At 42.6% G+C, this 13767-nt stretch overlaps 1 protein-coding gene across 1 annotated transcript in view; it reads left to right on the forward strand.

Moving 5' to 3' along the window:
* The first annotated feature begins 1024 nt into the window (after positions 1-1024).
* Positions 1025-13767, forward strand: part of LOC117814178 (metabotropic glutamate receptor 7) — a 353505-nt gene continuing 340762 nt past the window's right edge. The window contains exon 1 of the mRNA XM_034685360.1: positions 1025-1537. Within this exon, the coding sequence (XP_034541251.1) occupies positions 1025-1537 (513 nt within the window). The remainder of the gene's footprint in view (positions 1538-13767) is intronic.

The following is a 13767-nucleotide window of genomic DNA, read 5'->3' on the forward strand; positions in this document are numbered from 1 at the left end:
TTACACGAATGCGCGTGGGTGGAGTGTGCGCGTGTGATGCGTGTTCGTAGTTGCGCGCGCGCGCGTGTGTATGTGTGTGTGTGTGTTTGAGTGAGGGGGGTGGTGCAGGGTGCAGATGGAGAGATAGAGGAGGAGGACAGAGGAGATCTAGCTCTGCTTCTCGGACACTTTCGGCGCAGAAACACCTCAAACTGCACTTTCTCTGCTTCTGATTTCAGACCAGTGCGCGTGGACCCTGGCACGAGGAGGAGGAGGAGGAGGCGGGGAGGACGGATGAAGAGCCTGTCACACACGGCTCGGCTCTCAGCAGAGTTATTTCGTGCACTTAGCAGCGCGTGCTTTGCCGCTCTCACGCCCTCTCCTCTCTGTCCTCACACCTTTTGATTTCAGCCGCGAGGACACTGAAAACCCGCTGTGACAGCTGTCCGCAGGTGTGACCACAGTGATTATTATCATCACTATTGTGATTAACATGTGAAGTATGACATCAGAGCCGACTGTGGGCTGGGTCCGTCACGTCTCCAAACACGGAATACCGGGATAACCTATCGGAGGTAACGGAGGGCTTCTTTCTCTTCTTCGCTGTTTTTCTATGACACCGCCGATGCTGGGGGGATCTTCTTTGTTTTTTTCCTCTGACACCTCGGGATGGATGCACGAGCAACAAGCGACCGTGGCTGCGTGCAGCAGCAGCAGCAGGGGCTCTGCGCACTCTTCACAGGGATAACGCGCTGCTGAATCTGTCGCTGGCTGTTCTGGATGTGTATTTGTGCGCGAGTGTGTGTTTAAAGGCTGTACCTGCGGGACCACAGCAGTCTAACAGCCTGACACCTGCCTCGGCACCAAGCACGCGGCCGCTTTTCTCTGCTGGATCGAGCTCGAGGATGAACTCGGCTGTTGGATTCATAAAAGTATCCTAAAAAGTGCCACGCGCCTTGCGGTGGTTCTGTGTGTTTGTCCGGTGGGGGTCTGTGTGGGAGCCGCTTTGATTTCACTGTTCGTTTGGAGGAGAGGGGGTCTAACCATGGGCTGGAACTCCAACAACCCCCCCAAACTGAGAGCGGGGTTCGCTCTACGGGTGTTGTGGATGGTTCAGGCGCTCGTGGACCTGGCCGGCTCTCAGGAGATTTACGCGCCGCACTCCATCCGGGTGGAGGGCGACGTGACGCTGGGGGGGCTCTTCCCGGTCCACGCCAGGGGGCTCCCGGGGATGCCGTGCGGGGACATCAAGAAGGAGAACGGCATCCACCGGCTGGAGGCGATGATGTACGCCCTGGACCAGATCAACGGCGACGAAGACCTGCTGCCCAACGTCACCCTGGGCGCGCGGGTCTTGGACACCTGCTCGCGGGACACGTACGCGCTGGAGCAGTCCCTGACGTTCGTGCAGGCGCTCATCCAGAAGGACACGTCAGACGTCAGGTGCACTAACGGGGAGCCGCCGGTGTTCGTGAAGCCCGAAAAAGTTGTAGGGGTGATCGGGGCATCTGCCAGCTCAGTGTCCATTATGGTGGCCAACATCCTGCGGCTGTTCCAGGTAGGAGCCGCCCCTTCCTCTCCTGTACAGTGCACTCTGATGACTTATTTACTAGCGTTATCATTAATGTCATGCTCCTTATGTAAGCCCCCTCCCGTCCTGGTTTCACGTGCAGCGGGTTCAGAGGCTGCAGGCCTTCTGTCACACACACACACACACACACACACACACACACACACACACACACACACACACACACACACACACACACACACACACTGATGAAAATGAACAATGAATTCCTCCACACACCCTCAGTCTCCTTTTCTCTTTTGCATCGTGTGGGCCTGTTTGGGGAAAACCCCCTCAGTGTGTGTGTGTGTGTGTGTGTGTGTGTGTGTGTGTGTGTGTGTGTGTGTGTGTGTGTGTGTGTGTGTGAGTGTGTGTGTGTGTGTGTGTGTGTGTGTGAGTGTGTGTGTGTTTGTGAGTGAGTGACTGAGTGAGTGGGTGTTTGGACCCTTAGATATCAGCAGGTTGATCACACTGGTTTGATTTGTTTGTATTTGTGTGTAGTGCACAGAGCTCAAGCCTCATTGGTTCGTAGACTTTGGATGTTTCTGCAGCCGTGAATGAATGTGCTTATTTTACAGGATCAAATGTTGTTTTTTTTAAACTGCCGTCAGACTTTATCAACGAGCCTTTCAGGAGAAGTTCTCTCACTCTTACGGCAGATGTTCGTCATATTGTCCAGATCTTGCTCAGCGTGCTCGTGTTTGTAAAGAAATGTGAAGCTCTGAGGTTGCCTCTTTTTGCGGATTTCTACAGCTTCCATCAGGGTTACAGGTGCTAACAGGTGTTCATGCATGCAAAGACAGATATGAAAGTCAGATATCCAGACAATGAGCGTATTAGCTGCAAAGTTGTGTCCCGTATAAATGATTTGTTGGGAGTTTTTAAAGTTTCATTATCATTATCCATCTGTTACCTCATCTTTAAGGCAGATATGTGGAGCTGGTTGGTTTATTTCATCATGGGGAGGCAGGAGAGAGAGAGAGAGAGAGAGAGACAGAGAGAGAGAGAGAGAGAGAGAGAGGTGGTGCTGAAAGAACAGCTCCTCTTCTCCCGCCCTCTTCTCTCTGAATGAACGAATGAATGAATGAATCATCATCTCTCCTTCATTCCGATAAAGCTCTCTCAGCTCTTCTCTTCCTTCTTCTTCATTTGTCTGAATTAAGTTTCCCTGCACTCCCACTCTCTCTCCACACAGCTTGTTTCCTCTTATCTAAATATCTCCACTTATTGTGTCAAAGGTCTCATACAGCGTGAAACGCAGCATTAAAGTGTGATCTAACAGTAGATCCACCTTTTTCAAACACACACTGTGACATTATCACTGAGTCAGTTTAGAAGTCTTCATAATGCGATCTTCCTTTTTTTTTTTTTTTAAATATAACCAAAGAATCAGATTCAAAGAATCTAAAAAGATGTAAACTTTGAATGACATTAGACTCCTCTGATCACTGAGAAAACTTTATCAGGAGTCATTCAAGCTCTTCAGCAGAGGTCATACCAAACATACAGTAAATTCAGAGGGAGTAACACGACCACGTCAAGCCAACTCTACGGTCATTCCACCACATACAAGGTGTAAAATATCTCAGGCGATGTGCTGAGGAAACAATAACAAGTCAGACGTAATTTTAGAGACAGACAGGGCAGAATGTGCTTCTTTAGCATCAGGGATGATTTAAAAAGTTAAGAAGTGGTTTATATGGAATTTTATAATTTTCACAGCACCTAAAAACAAAGTGCCCCCGTCATATACAGAGGAAAAGAAGAAGCAGAACGTTAGTGCTGTGCATTGTGGGAAACAGTATGCGAGGGAGACTGGTCTGATACTTTTCCCAAATCAGCACGACATCCGGGTAGTTTTGATAGTTCACGTACTACACACTGAATTTTGGCCAAATCAGTACATACTACTAGTATAGTAGGCAGTTTCGAAAACAGCCTTTGTCTACCTGTAAAATTTTACATGCAAAAATACTGATGACGGTTGTTGATTGCGCTCTCCAGACATCATACTTAAACAGAGTCTAAATAGGTGAAGTTGTCTTGTATTAAATAGTCTATAAAACTGCACATGCTTATCACTTTGAATCATATTCTAATTTGTATTCCTCCACAGCGCTCAGTTTGATACCGTCAGGGCTGCAGCTGAAATATTACGTCTAAAACTGTCACACACGACACAAGATTAAATCAGAGAGATCACTGTCAGGGAATAAACTGTTATTATAATCAGATCTATCTGTACTAATGATTAGAAATAAGACGTCATTTGCGCATTTCTTCTCAGTGATTTTGTCTTATCAGTTCTTTCTTCATGTTTCAAACACAGCTTTGTTGATGTTAGTCTGGATTATGTGTTTAACTTCATCATATCTTTCCAATATCAGTGCTCTGAGTTTGAAATATGTTGATGAGCTGACGGCAGACTGTCCGTGTCTGTGATCGGTCATATGTATCCTACCCTGCCCCGTTCATGTGAGCCTGCTCGGGGTAACTCTAGTTAGACTCATCATGTTGATATTGATAACCAGCTTTATGAGACGACTTAGCGTGATCTCCTTTGACAGGTTCAGTGAAGTTGGATCAGGAAAAGATGTCTGGGGTATGTTGAACTCACTTCGTAGTATAGGCCTCAGAAGCTGTGCAAACATAAGAGAGAACTAAAGCTGTTTTGAATAGGGATGCACCGATCCTACTTTTTAGGTACCAATACCGATATCGATACCTGGGTTTTGGTATCTGCAGATACCGATAGTAGCCGATCTGATCCCAGTATTGATTTAACAATCTATATTCCTTAATGTGAGGATAGAATCATGTATTATCTGTTGGTTATGAAGATTAACTCACCAAACTGCTGGTACATATTTATAATCTCTTGAATAATGATATTGTCAGTTTAAAAATGTTTATTTTATTTTGGTTAACAAAGTCAGAAAAGCCTGAAGTTGCCAAAGACCGGCCACCGCTGATGACGTAGTGTATTGTAAACACAGAAAAGCATAGAACTGAGATGAATAGATCTGCCATATGGATCGGCACTATATATCGGCCCCTTGTCACCAATATCCAATCTAGCTTTTTGAGTCCGATCTAGCCGATATCCGATACCAGGATCGGATCGGTGCATCCCTAGTTTTGAATAGCTAAAGTATGTTATTTGTATGATACAGTTATAAGATAAGATAAGACAAGATAAGATAAGATAAGATAAGATACTCCTTTATTCGTCCCACATCGGGGAAACTCATGGAGTTACAGCAGCAGACAAAAAGGTGTACAGTACAAGAATTTCAACAAGAATATATATAGAAAAGAAATGTTCATCAAAGACGACAGCTTGGCCATAATTCTCCTGTCAGCCACCACCTCCACAGGGTCCAGGACTGAGCTGGCCTTCTTCACCAGTTAGTTCAGTCTTGCTCTCCTGTATCCTGTCCGCCCACAGCAGGTGAAATCCTCCCAATGTGGCATTCATGTCCGGTGTTAGCTCTGTTAGCATGATGCTACTCTGCCAGTATTCCCTCTGGTAGTGGGTTAGCTCGTCCACCTTATCGTAGATAGATCTTACATTCGGTGGGTGGAAGGACAGGTCCATGTCTTCTTTTTTAGCTTGCACCTCAGTACCAGCACTTCGTCCTTGCCTCCTTCTCCTCAGCTCGCAGGGGACATCGGGCCTAGCATAGTTTAGCATTGACATGCTACTGGCTGCTAACAGCTGATGCCATATGTGAACAATGTTACCAAGGTTACACGCAGGATCTCCGGACACACACAGGAACAAAAATAGAAAAAAAAAAACCAATGCGAACGTGGCCAGTTTGGTGTCCATGGCTAACAAATGAGTCATTAAAAGTTATGACAGGCTCCAAATACAAAGATAACTAAACAGATATGAAAAAAAGTCAAAATGATGTGTTAGTATGAACAGTAGTGTGCTGAATAAAGAGGTCATACATGAATAAATGATCAATCTTTATTTATAAGGCGCCTAATCACAAAAAAAAAATATTTAAAAACAAAGCAGTGTTTCATAATGTCGCAAAACAATAGGAAATGAGAAGTAAGTACAAAAAAGTAGACTACCAAATATGAAAAGGAATAAAAATAAAATAAAATAAAGGAATAAAACTAGGTTAAAAAGCTAAACCAACAACAATAGGATGAAAATAAATAAAACAAAGTCAGAAAAATAAAACTAACCAAAGATAAGAGATTAAAAGAGGAAATATATAAAATCCTGCCTGTGATTCTGCCTTTGACTGTTAAATCAGTACACATGGTAATTCACATCAGTGAGGTGAAAAATGACCTTTGATACCTTTCTTAAACAGCAGAGGGCACTGTTTGTCTTTGAATTGTTGTTGGACACCGCTACATCTCTTATGTCTGTAGCTGAAAAGAGGCGTATAGACGTGAAGGCAGCAGTAGTTGAGGATGCAACATAAGTGTTTCCCACACATAGGCTGTGTTTGCACCCACATGTTAACGAATATGATAACTACATACTCACAGAGCGTGCCCTGCATTCTGCCTTATGGAGTGACAGTTAGTGGGCTGCCACCTGCATACTTACACTTCATCTTGTTTACTCTGTTTTTGACAGAGGGGAAACCAGCATTGAACCACTATCGCCCTCTATTTTAAACAAATTAGGTACACAGCATCATATGCTTATTTCAACCCAGTATTAATAGACTATTTCTTGTTTTAAAAACTGTTATTTTTATGTTCTTTATTTATTTATTCATTGATTGATTGATTTTTCTTTAAAGTTTATTGCATCTATTTCTACAACTTTACTATTATTATTATTATAAAAATAATAATTATTATTCATTATTTTTATATATAAATTTAACCTTGTTATTTATTTTTATTTTACATTTATTTATTTAACTTTTTATTTTATTTTGATTGATTTATTTATTTTGTATGTATTTTGTATTCATTTTTTATTTTTTTAATTACATTTTTAATTATCTCCTTCAGGCTATGGACTTTCATTTTTTTTTTTTTTTTTATGAAATATTTTGGCATCAGATCTGTCTCTGAGTCTCATGGCTGCATTGTTGTTTTGGGTCATGTTGGTTGAGTCTAATAAAAAAAAGTTCAAAGAGACCATTATCATCAAGCTGGGTACATTGTGACAGCTCCATCGTGTATTATACTGCATCATAATCTGAGGTTAATACTACATCTTTGCAAATGAAAGTGAAATATACAGTGTTTGTTTGAGGTAAGTTTAGTGCAGTAAGTTTGGGTTTGAAATGCATTTAAACAGTTGTGCATTGAGTGGATGTAAATCAGGCTGTGAAGATGTTCGTTGTCTTGACTTAAAATATGTGTTTATCTATCCTTGACCTTAACACGGTCTGTTACTCTTTCAGTCATGCCCTCCATTCTGTCTCTGTCTTTGGATATACTCTTTGAAACCCCCTCCCCCTTTCCCCACTTCATGTGCTTCAGATATTTATTAATTTATTTGTTTCAGAGCTGTAGCTTAGTAACTTTGGTAAGCTTTTCAAAGCTTGGGCTTTTCAGGCCATCTGACTCTCAACGGTGGAAAAGCTGATTTAAAAAAAAAAAAGTTTAATGGTTGGGAAGCTTCAAAGTTTAATGGTCACCAAGCTCAGCATGGGTTTTAATAACATGGACTGAAATATTCCACTCTTTGAAAACACAGAGAGAATATGCCATTTTAAGGCTTGATGTTTGAAGGCTGTGGTGGTACTCCATATTGGTCAGTGGGTCAGTATTTAGACTTTCTAGCATTTCTTCATGCTTGCACATTCAATGTAATTCCATGCAATGTTAATCCATAACCAGTCTAGTCTGGGTGCATTTTAACCAAGGAACAACATTGTCTTCTTATTATGGAGTTGTCAGTCTTGTTTTGATCTCCATACTGCCTGCAATCTTAAAAAGAAAGCAAGGACCAACCATTGCCAGCATAACAGACATCATGTCTGTTATGCTCCCCTAAAGTGAAGCCAAAACATTCAGAGCTCTCCTTACTGACTGGCTGCAGTTTATATCATATAAAACTCTCATTTTATTTCACCTCTGCCTGGTAAATGCCAAAACACAGCTTTGTTTATGTTTTGCTTGTAATGCCAAGATTGAACACCAGGTGGAGCTTTGGCCTGGTGTGCATAAAGAGCATAGACTGTATAAATAATGGACGTAGTATCTGTGGCGTCAACCATCTGTTCCTGAGCACTTTTTTGAAGCCAATCGTTGGCTGGAGCCATAATGGAAATGCTGAACTCAACCTAACTTCTGTCGAGCTAGTGTGAGGTAAAGAGGCGGGCTTTGAGCCTCCTCGCCAACAGCTACAGTGTTCCCACCTATCAGTCAAGTCATACATGTGCTTAAATGGGCAAAACTTTTAATCTTAATATCTTCTGAACTGTTGCATTCTAAAAAAAATTCACCCCCCCCAGAGCCAATTTTTTTGACCAGGGTGTTAACACATTTATTTCTGCTGTAAAGATCGTCTTTTTGAATTGGTGTGTATGTGGTTTCCGGTGTTTCTGCAGCCAGCCTCAAGCGAACGCTTGCTGAACTGCTGTTTGTAACACTTCCGCATGGGCATAATTTGAGACCAGAGGTACCTGCTTGATAAAGAGTCATGGAGCTGGACATAACCATGGGTGTCTGCTTCAAATTCACACAAGAATCTGTGACGCTGTGGACTGGACCCAACTGAGGACTGGACCCAACTGAGGACTGGACCCAACTGAGGACTGGACCCAACTGTGGACTGAACCCACCTAAGGGAGCTTTATCGTGCAGTTAAATGTGTTTTGCATTATAGGACGTCACTATTGCAGCTCTACCAGCTGACGTGCAGCTGCCTACAGATGTGCAGTATGTCAGCGTACGCCGCAGGAGAGTCTTTTGGTTTCACTTTTACACAAGAGGAACTGTCGTCCATTCTACATACGGTCAATAATGTGGAGGCAACGTTAAGTCTGGAAGGATGACATGAAGGGTTGTTTTTACTGATGTTTAATGTCAAAGCGGGTCAGATTTAATCTGAACAGTTGGATTAAACAAAGTTCAGCAGGCTGCATGAGGCTGAGAGGCTCATGTTTTTAAAGTGTGTTACAGTGAACTGCAGAAAATCCAACGCAGGGTTCAAGAAAGAGATCATGGATGTTTTATCTTTTATGACTTCATTACCTTGGAACACGCTCCTTTCTTCTGCATGCTAACAGGTGGCAAAACACTTCAGGTGTGCTAACTTTTCTGTCCACATGTACGCAGCTTTAGAGGGTGAGAAAATATTTTTCATCAGTTTGAGTTTCATCTATAGTTTTGCAGGACTAATGCACGCAGCACGTAACAGCTGCCGTGCGGCAGCCACTTCCTGCTGTCAGGCCTGTATCTCAGTTCAGATTCAGCTCAGTTAAAGTCATACACTGCATGACTCTTCTTTTTCTCTGCTTCATAAATGTTGCACAGATTTATTCCATTAATAAAGGAGAGGCATGTGCTCGACTGCGAGTTATAATTAATGCACATAAATAAAACATACACATTAATCACTTGATTAGACTGTTAGACGTAGCTATGGGGGGCTTTAGGGTTTATAAGGAAATTATCTTATTCACAAAACAACTACATGAATAGAGAGAGAGAGCGAGATAGAGAGAGAGAGAGGAGGAGATAAAGAGGTAAATACAAAGAGAGATAAAGATCACTCCTGAAGAAATATTGGTGATTACTCATTGTTTTTAAAGTTGAGCATGCAAGGAAAACAACCCGGAGCCTGAAAGAGGTTTGAGCGAGTGGCTGGGAAGGATTTTCAGAATAAAAGCACTCATTTTTGACAGATTAACACATTAATATTGAAGACAAAATGTTTATATAGCTCTCAAAATATCACTTTTAATGTCTATTTTGGATAAAACTGCTTGTGATTGGCCAAGCAATTAAATCATGCACCCCATGTACTGCACATACAACCCCTTACTGCATGTCATCCCATGCTCTCTACTCCCCACATTTAGTCTTCTTCAGCTGTCCTATCCAATAAAGCCAAAACTGCCCAAAGAAATAACTTATATAAGATAGGTGAGCCTCCTTCTTCTTCCTGTTCTCTAAAGTTTTGGTGCCGGAGTTGTGCTGCTCCCAAGGACTGTGTGAGGCCGGGGGAGAGTGTCAGAGCGTGCAACCTGGACTCGTCTGGGACTTGATACACCTGGTTCTTGTTCCTGACTTTGTGTAAGTTTGGTTGAGCTGTACAAAAGTTTGGAGTAGAAAAAAAGAAAGGATTCAAATAGAGGAATAGAGAACAGAGCCATGAGATAGAAACCACCTGAGAAGGCCACTTCATTTTGACTGCGCCTCTTGCAGTGGCAGCTGGGTTTGGCTGCCGGCGACCCTGAATGGAAATAGCAGTAGCTATGAATGGATGATGTTGGATGGATGGATGGATGGATGGATGGATAATGGTTGGATGATGGTTAGATGGATGGATGATGGTTACATGGATGGATGGGTGGATGGATGATGGTTGGATGGATGGATGGATGATGGTTGGATTGATGGATGATCAATGAGGAATGGATGGATGAAAGATGGATGGATGATAGGTGGATTGATGGATGGATAAATGATGGATGGATGATGGATGGATTGATAGATCAATGGATGGACAGATGAATGATGGATGAAAGATGGATGGGCAATTGATGGATGATGGATTGATAGATCTTACAGAGCAGACTCTGGCATGTGCTGCTGGTTCTGGAGTTGGGGTGGGACTGGACCAGTCAGCTGGTTCTGGTTCTGGTTCCTCTCCTCTGTGATGAAATGGGAGGATGAATTTCTCCCTCGTCAAATAAAAATCATCTGTTCAACAGCTGTTCTCACTTCATTACACCCCTGATGGTACTAAACGGCCTAGTTGGCACATTAAGGCGTCACTCTGTGGACCCCCCCCCCCCCCCCCCCCAACCCAACACAAACACACACACACACACACACACACACACACACACACACACACACACACACACACACACTCCATCTGTGGATGGTGGTTCAGGTTGGAAACAGGTTTTGCAGTGGATGTAGGGCAGAGGGGTGGTGTAAGGGAGGGATGAGGTGACCAGTTCAGAAAAGAGACTGAGGATTCACTCATCATCATCATGATCATCAACATGATCATCATCATCATCATCATCATCATCATCATCATATTCACTCTTTGAGCTATGTTTCCGCGGTAGCTCGATGACTGTAACTCCTCAGACAGATCAATTACTCAGCTCAGAGGCGTCTCTTCAATCCGTATTGAACTTAAAACTTCTGCAGGTTGTTTTCAATTCAAACCTGGAGAGTTAGTCTACAAAGTCTGTTGATGTTCTTTTATAACCTCTATAATTTTAGGAACATTATGCAAACAGTGCTCTCATGTTGCAGTACTGCAGCCACATGCATGTTGTCATCATTAACTTGACTCTCTGAGCCTTAAAGTTCAGGAGACTCTGATGGCCGACATTGAAACAGTTTATGCAGAACTCAATCAAGGTTAAATGACATCAGTGCACAGGCAGGAGAGTCAGCACTCAGACCATCCCTCTGGCTAGTATTTGTCCCATAAGATGATGCCAAAATTAGGGGCATGCATTTGGGACACCCAGTCTGATAAACAAGGACAGATGTGGAGAAGACTGCCTTATCACATATCTGTGTCCCTGCTATAGCAAAAAGAGTGCATTATTGAGATGTCTGCAGACACACACATCTTTTCCAACACAAAACACACAGAAGACATGAACGCTTCTGCTACAGTTTGTATTTTGCATCAATTATAACAGGAAACAACAATCACAGCTGCTGTTAGTAAGAATTAAACCCCCTCCTCCTCTCTCCTCCTCCTTGTTGGAGGGTTCTAGGTGTTGATAGAGTTTCCTCTGTGTCTAAAGCATCTTTATCTGTGTTTAAAAAGCTCAGAGTGATGCAGACATAGTGTGATCTGACGTCTCTGCTCTGCTTATTTTATATGTCTCTACATCACAGCGCTACAACTCACGACACAGTCTCACAGCCTGAAACAGAAACCCTAAAGCCCAACACACATTTTATGAGACAATCTTAGTGACTGTGACGTGCAGTAAACCTACTCACAGTCTAAAGGCGCCTTCAGAGTCTGATCCAGCTGACCCCTAGACTGTTCACACTGCAGAGACTCCAAACACAGAGGAACTGATGCAACCTGCAGGAAGCAGACCAGAGACTGCAGCTCCTCCAGCATTCCCCAGGGGCTGGACTCCTAAAGTGAGTCAGTCCCCATAGAGCTCAATGTTTAAATGTTAGGATGTCGTGTGTGTGGAGCTTTTTGAAGATGTATTCATGTGAGCCAAATCGAACAGGACCAGACTCATGTTAGTCACACATCTCCTGAGACCAAGTTGGATAGAGGGGTAGAGGAGATGAAGAAAGAGAAATGATAGTGATGAGACGGATAGTAGTAGCTGGAGTCTTGCAGTGTTTACAGCAGCAGGCTGTCTACGGCAGAGATCCAGAGGAACCTACGAGACAAGGGAGCTCAGGGACTTCAGGAAGGTCTATGGTTAGTAACTTTAATGGGACAGGAAGAGTTAAAGTAAGTGACAGGAAGACAGATGAGAGAGAGAGAAAGACAGGATCCAAGTGTGTCAGTTCCCCCGGAAGTCTAATCCTATAGCAGTCTGAGATTATAGTAGTCTGAGCCTGTAGCAGTCTAAGCCTACAGCAGTCTGAGCCAATAGCAGTCTACGCCTATAGCAGCATAACTAAGAGCTGGTCCAAGCCTGAGCCAGCTCTAACTATAAGCTTTATCAAAAAGGAAAGTTTTAAGCCTACTCTTAAAAGTAGAGAGGGTGTCTGCTCACCGGACTCTGACTGGTAGATAATTCGAAAGGAGAGGTGCCTGACCTCCCATACTACTTTTAGAGACCTTAGGTATGATGAGCAGGTATGATGAGCAGGCCTGCGTGTAGGGAACGTAGTGTTCTAGACGGTTAATAGGGTACAATAAGCTCTTTAAGATACGAAGATGTCTGAGCATTAAGATATTTGTAACATATAGAGAGACACATCAGTCTCTCATTTCTCTGTCTCCTCTTGTTGAAACAGAAACCTGGATCTTTTTCTTCCTGCTCACACTTTTGACTCGACCTGAGTCAGAGAGTGAGTCATGCAGGTCTGAGTGTCAGGAAATATGATTACTGTTTCCTCGTAAAGTTTCCAGGAAACAGAGAGGCAGACGGCTGCTCCGCTAACAGGAGAGGAAACACTTCTACCTTTTGGATGTACGCTCTGATATGTGTCTTTTTACAATAACAAGATGAATAGTAATAATGCTCACTTCTACAAATACAAGATAATACAACCATCAGAAGGGCAACAAAAATGTTAATTACTGATGAAATTTAAATTAAAGTAAATTAAAAATGTGTCGCTAAAAAGTGTGAAATGAGATGAGTAAATAAAGTGAATGTGCACACACACACACACACACACACACACACACACACACACACACACACACACACACACACACACGCGTATTAACCTAGCCCTCCTCAGTAGCTCAGTTTAAAATTAAAACTCTCTCTCTGCTTTTTCATTGAATCAGACTCTGATTCTTTGAGCTGAATTAATGAACTCATAGTTTGGAACTTCCTAACTTTGGGACTTCTCCTGTTCAGACTACTGTAGCTCACTGTACACATGTTTAAACAAACAAATGTACAGCTCCTCAAAAATGCAGCAGCCCGACTTCTTACCAGAACCAAAAAAAGAGACCAAATCACTCCTGTTTTAGCTCCCCTCATTGGCTCCCGATATAATTGATTTTAAGATTTGATTGTTGACCTTTAAAGCACACTCTGGTCTTGCAGCCAAGTACATTTCTGATCTCCTCCCCCCATGCGTGACCGATTATACCCAAAGGTGAGTAGGCCTTTCTGTTAAAGTCCCGACCCTCTGGAACAAACTCCACTAGGAGATCAGATATATTTATGTCTTTCAAATCTCATTTAAAAACACATTTTCATTGATGTGATTTTACAGGAGATGTCACCTGAGCAATCAAGAGGTTTTTATTATTTTTCAGGCAGTATCACTGACAAGATTTTATCATTTTATTCTTTTTTTTTAATGTATTTTTGTATATTTTATATTTTTGTATGTTTTATACATTTATATATTTTATTTAT

The sequence above is a fragment of the Notolabrus celidotus genome, chromosome 1, assembly GCF_009762535.1.
Source record: "Notolabrus celidotus isolate fNotCel1 chromosome 1, fNotCel1.pri, whole genome shotgun sequence".
NCBI lineage: Eukaryota > Metazoa > Chordata > Actinopteri > Labriformes > Labridae > Notolabrus > Notolabrus celidotus.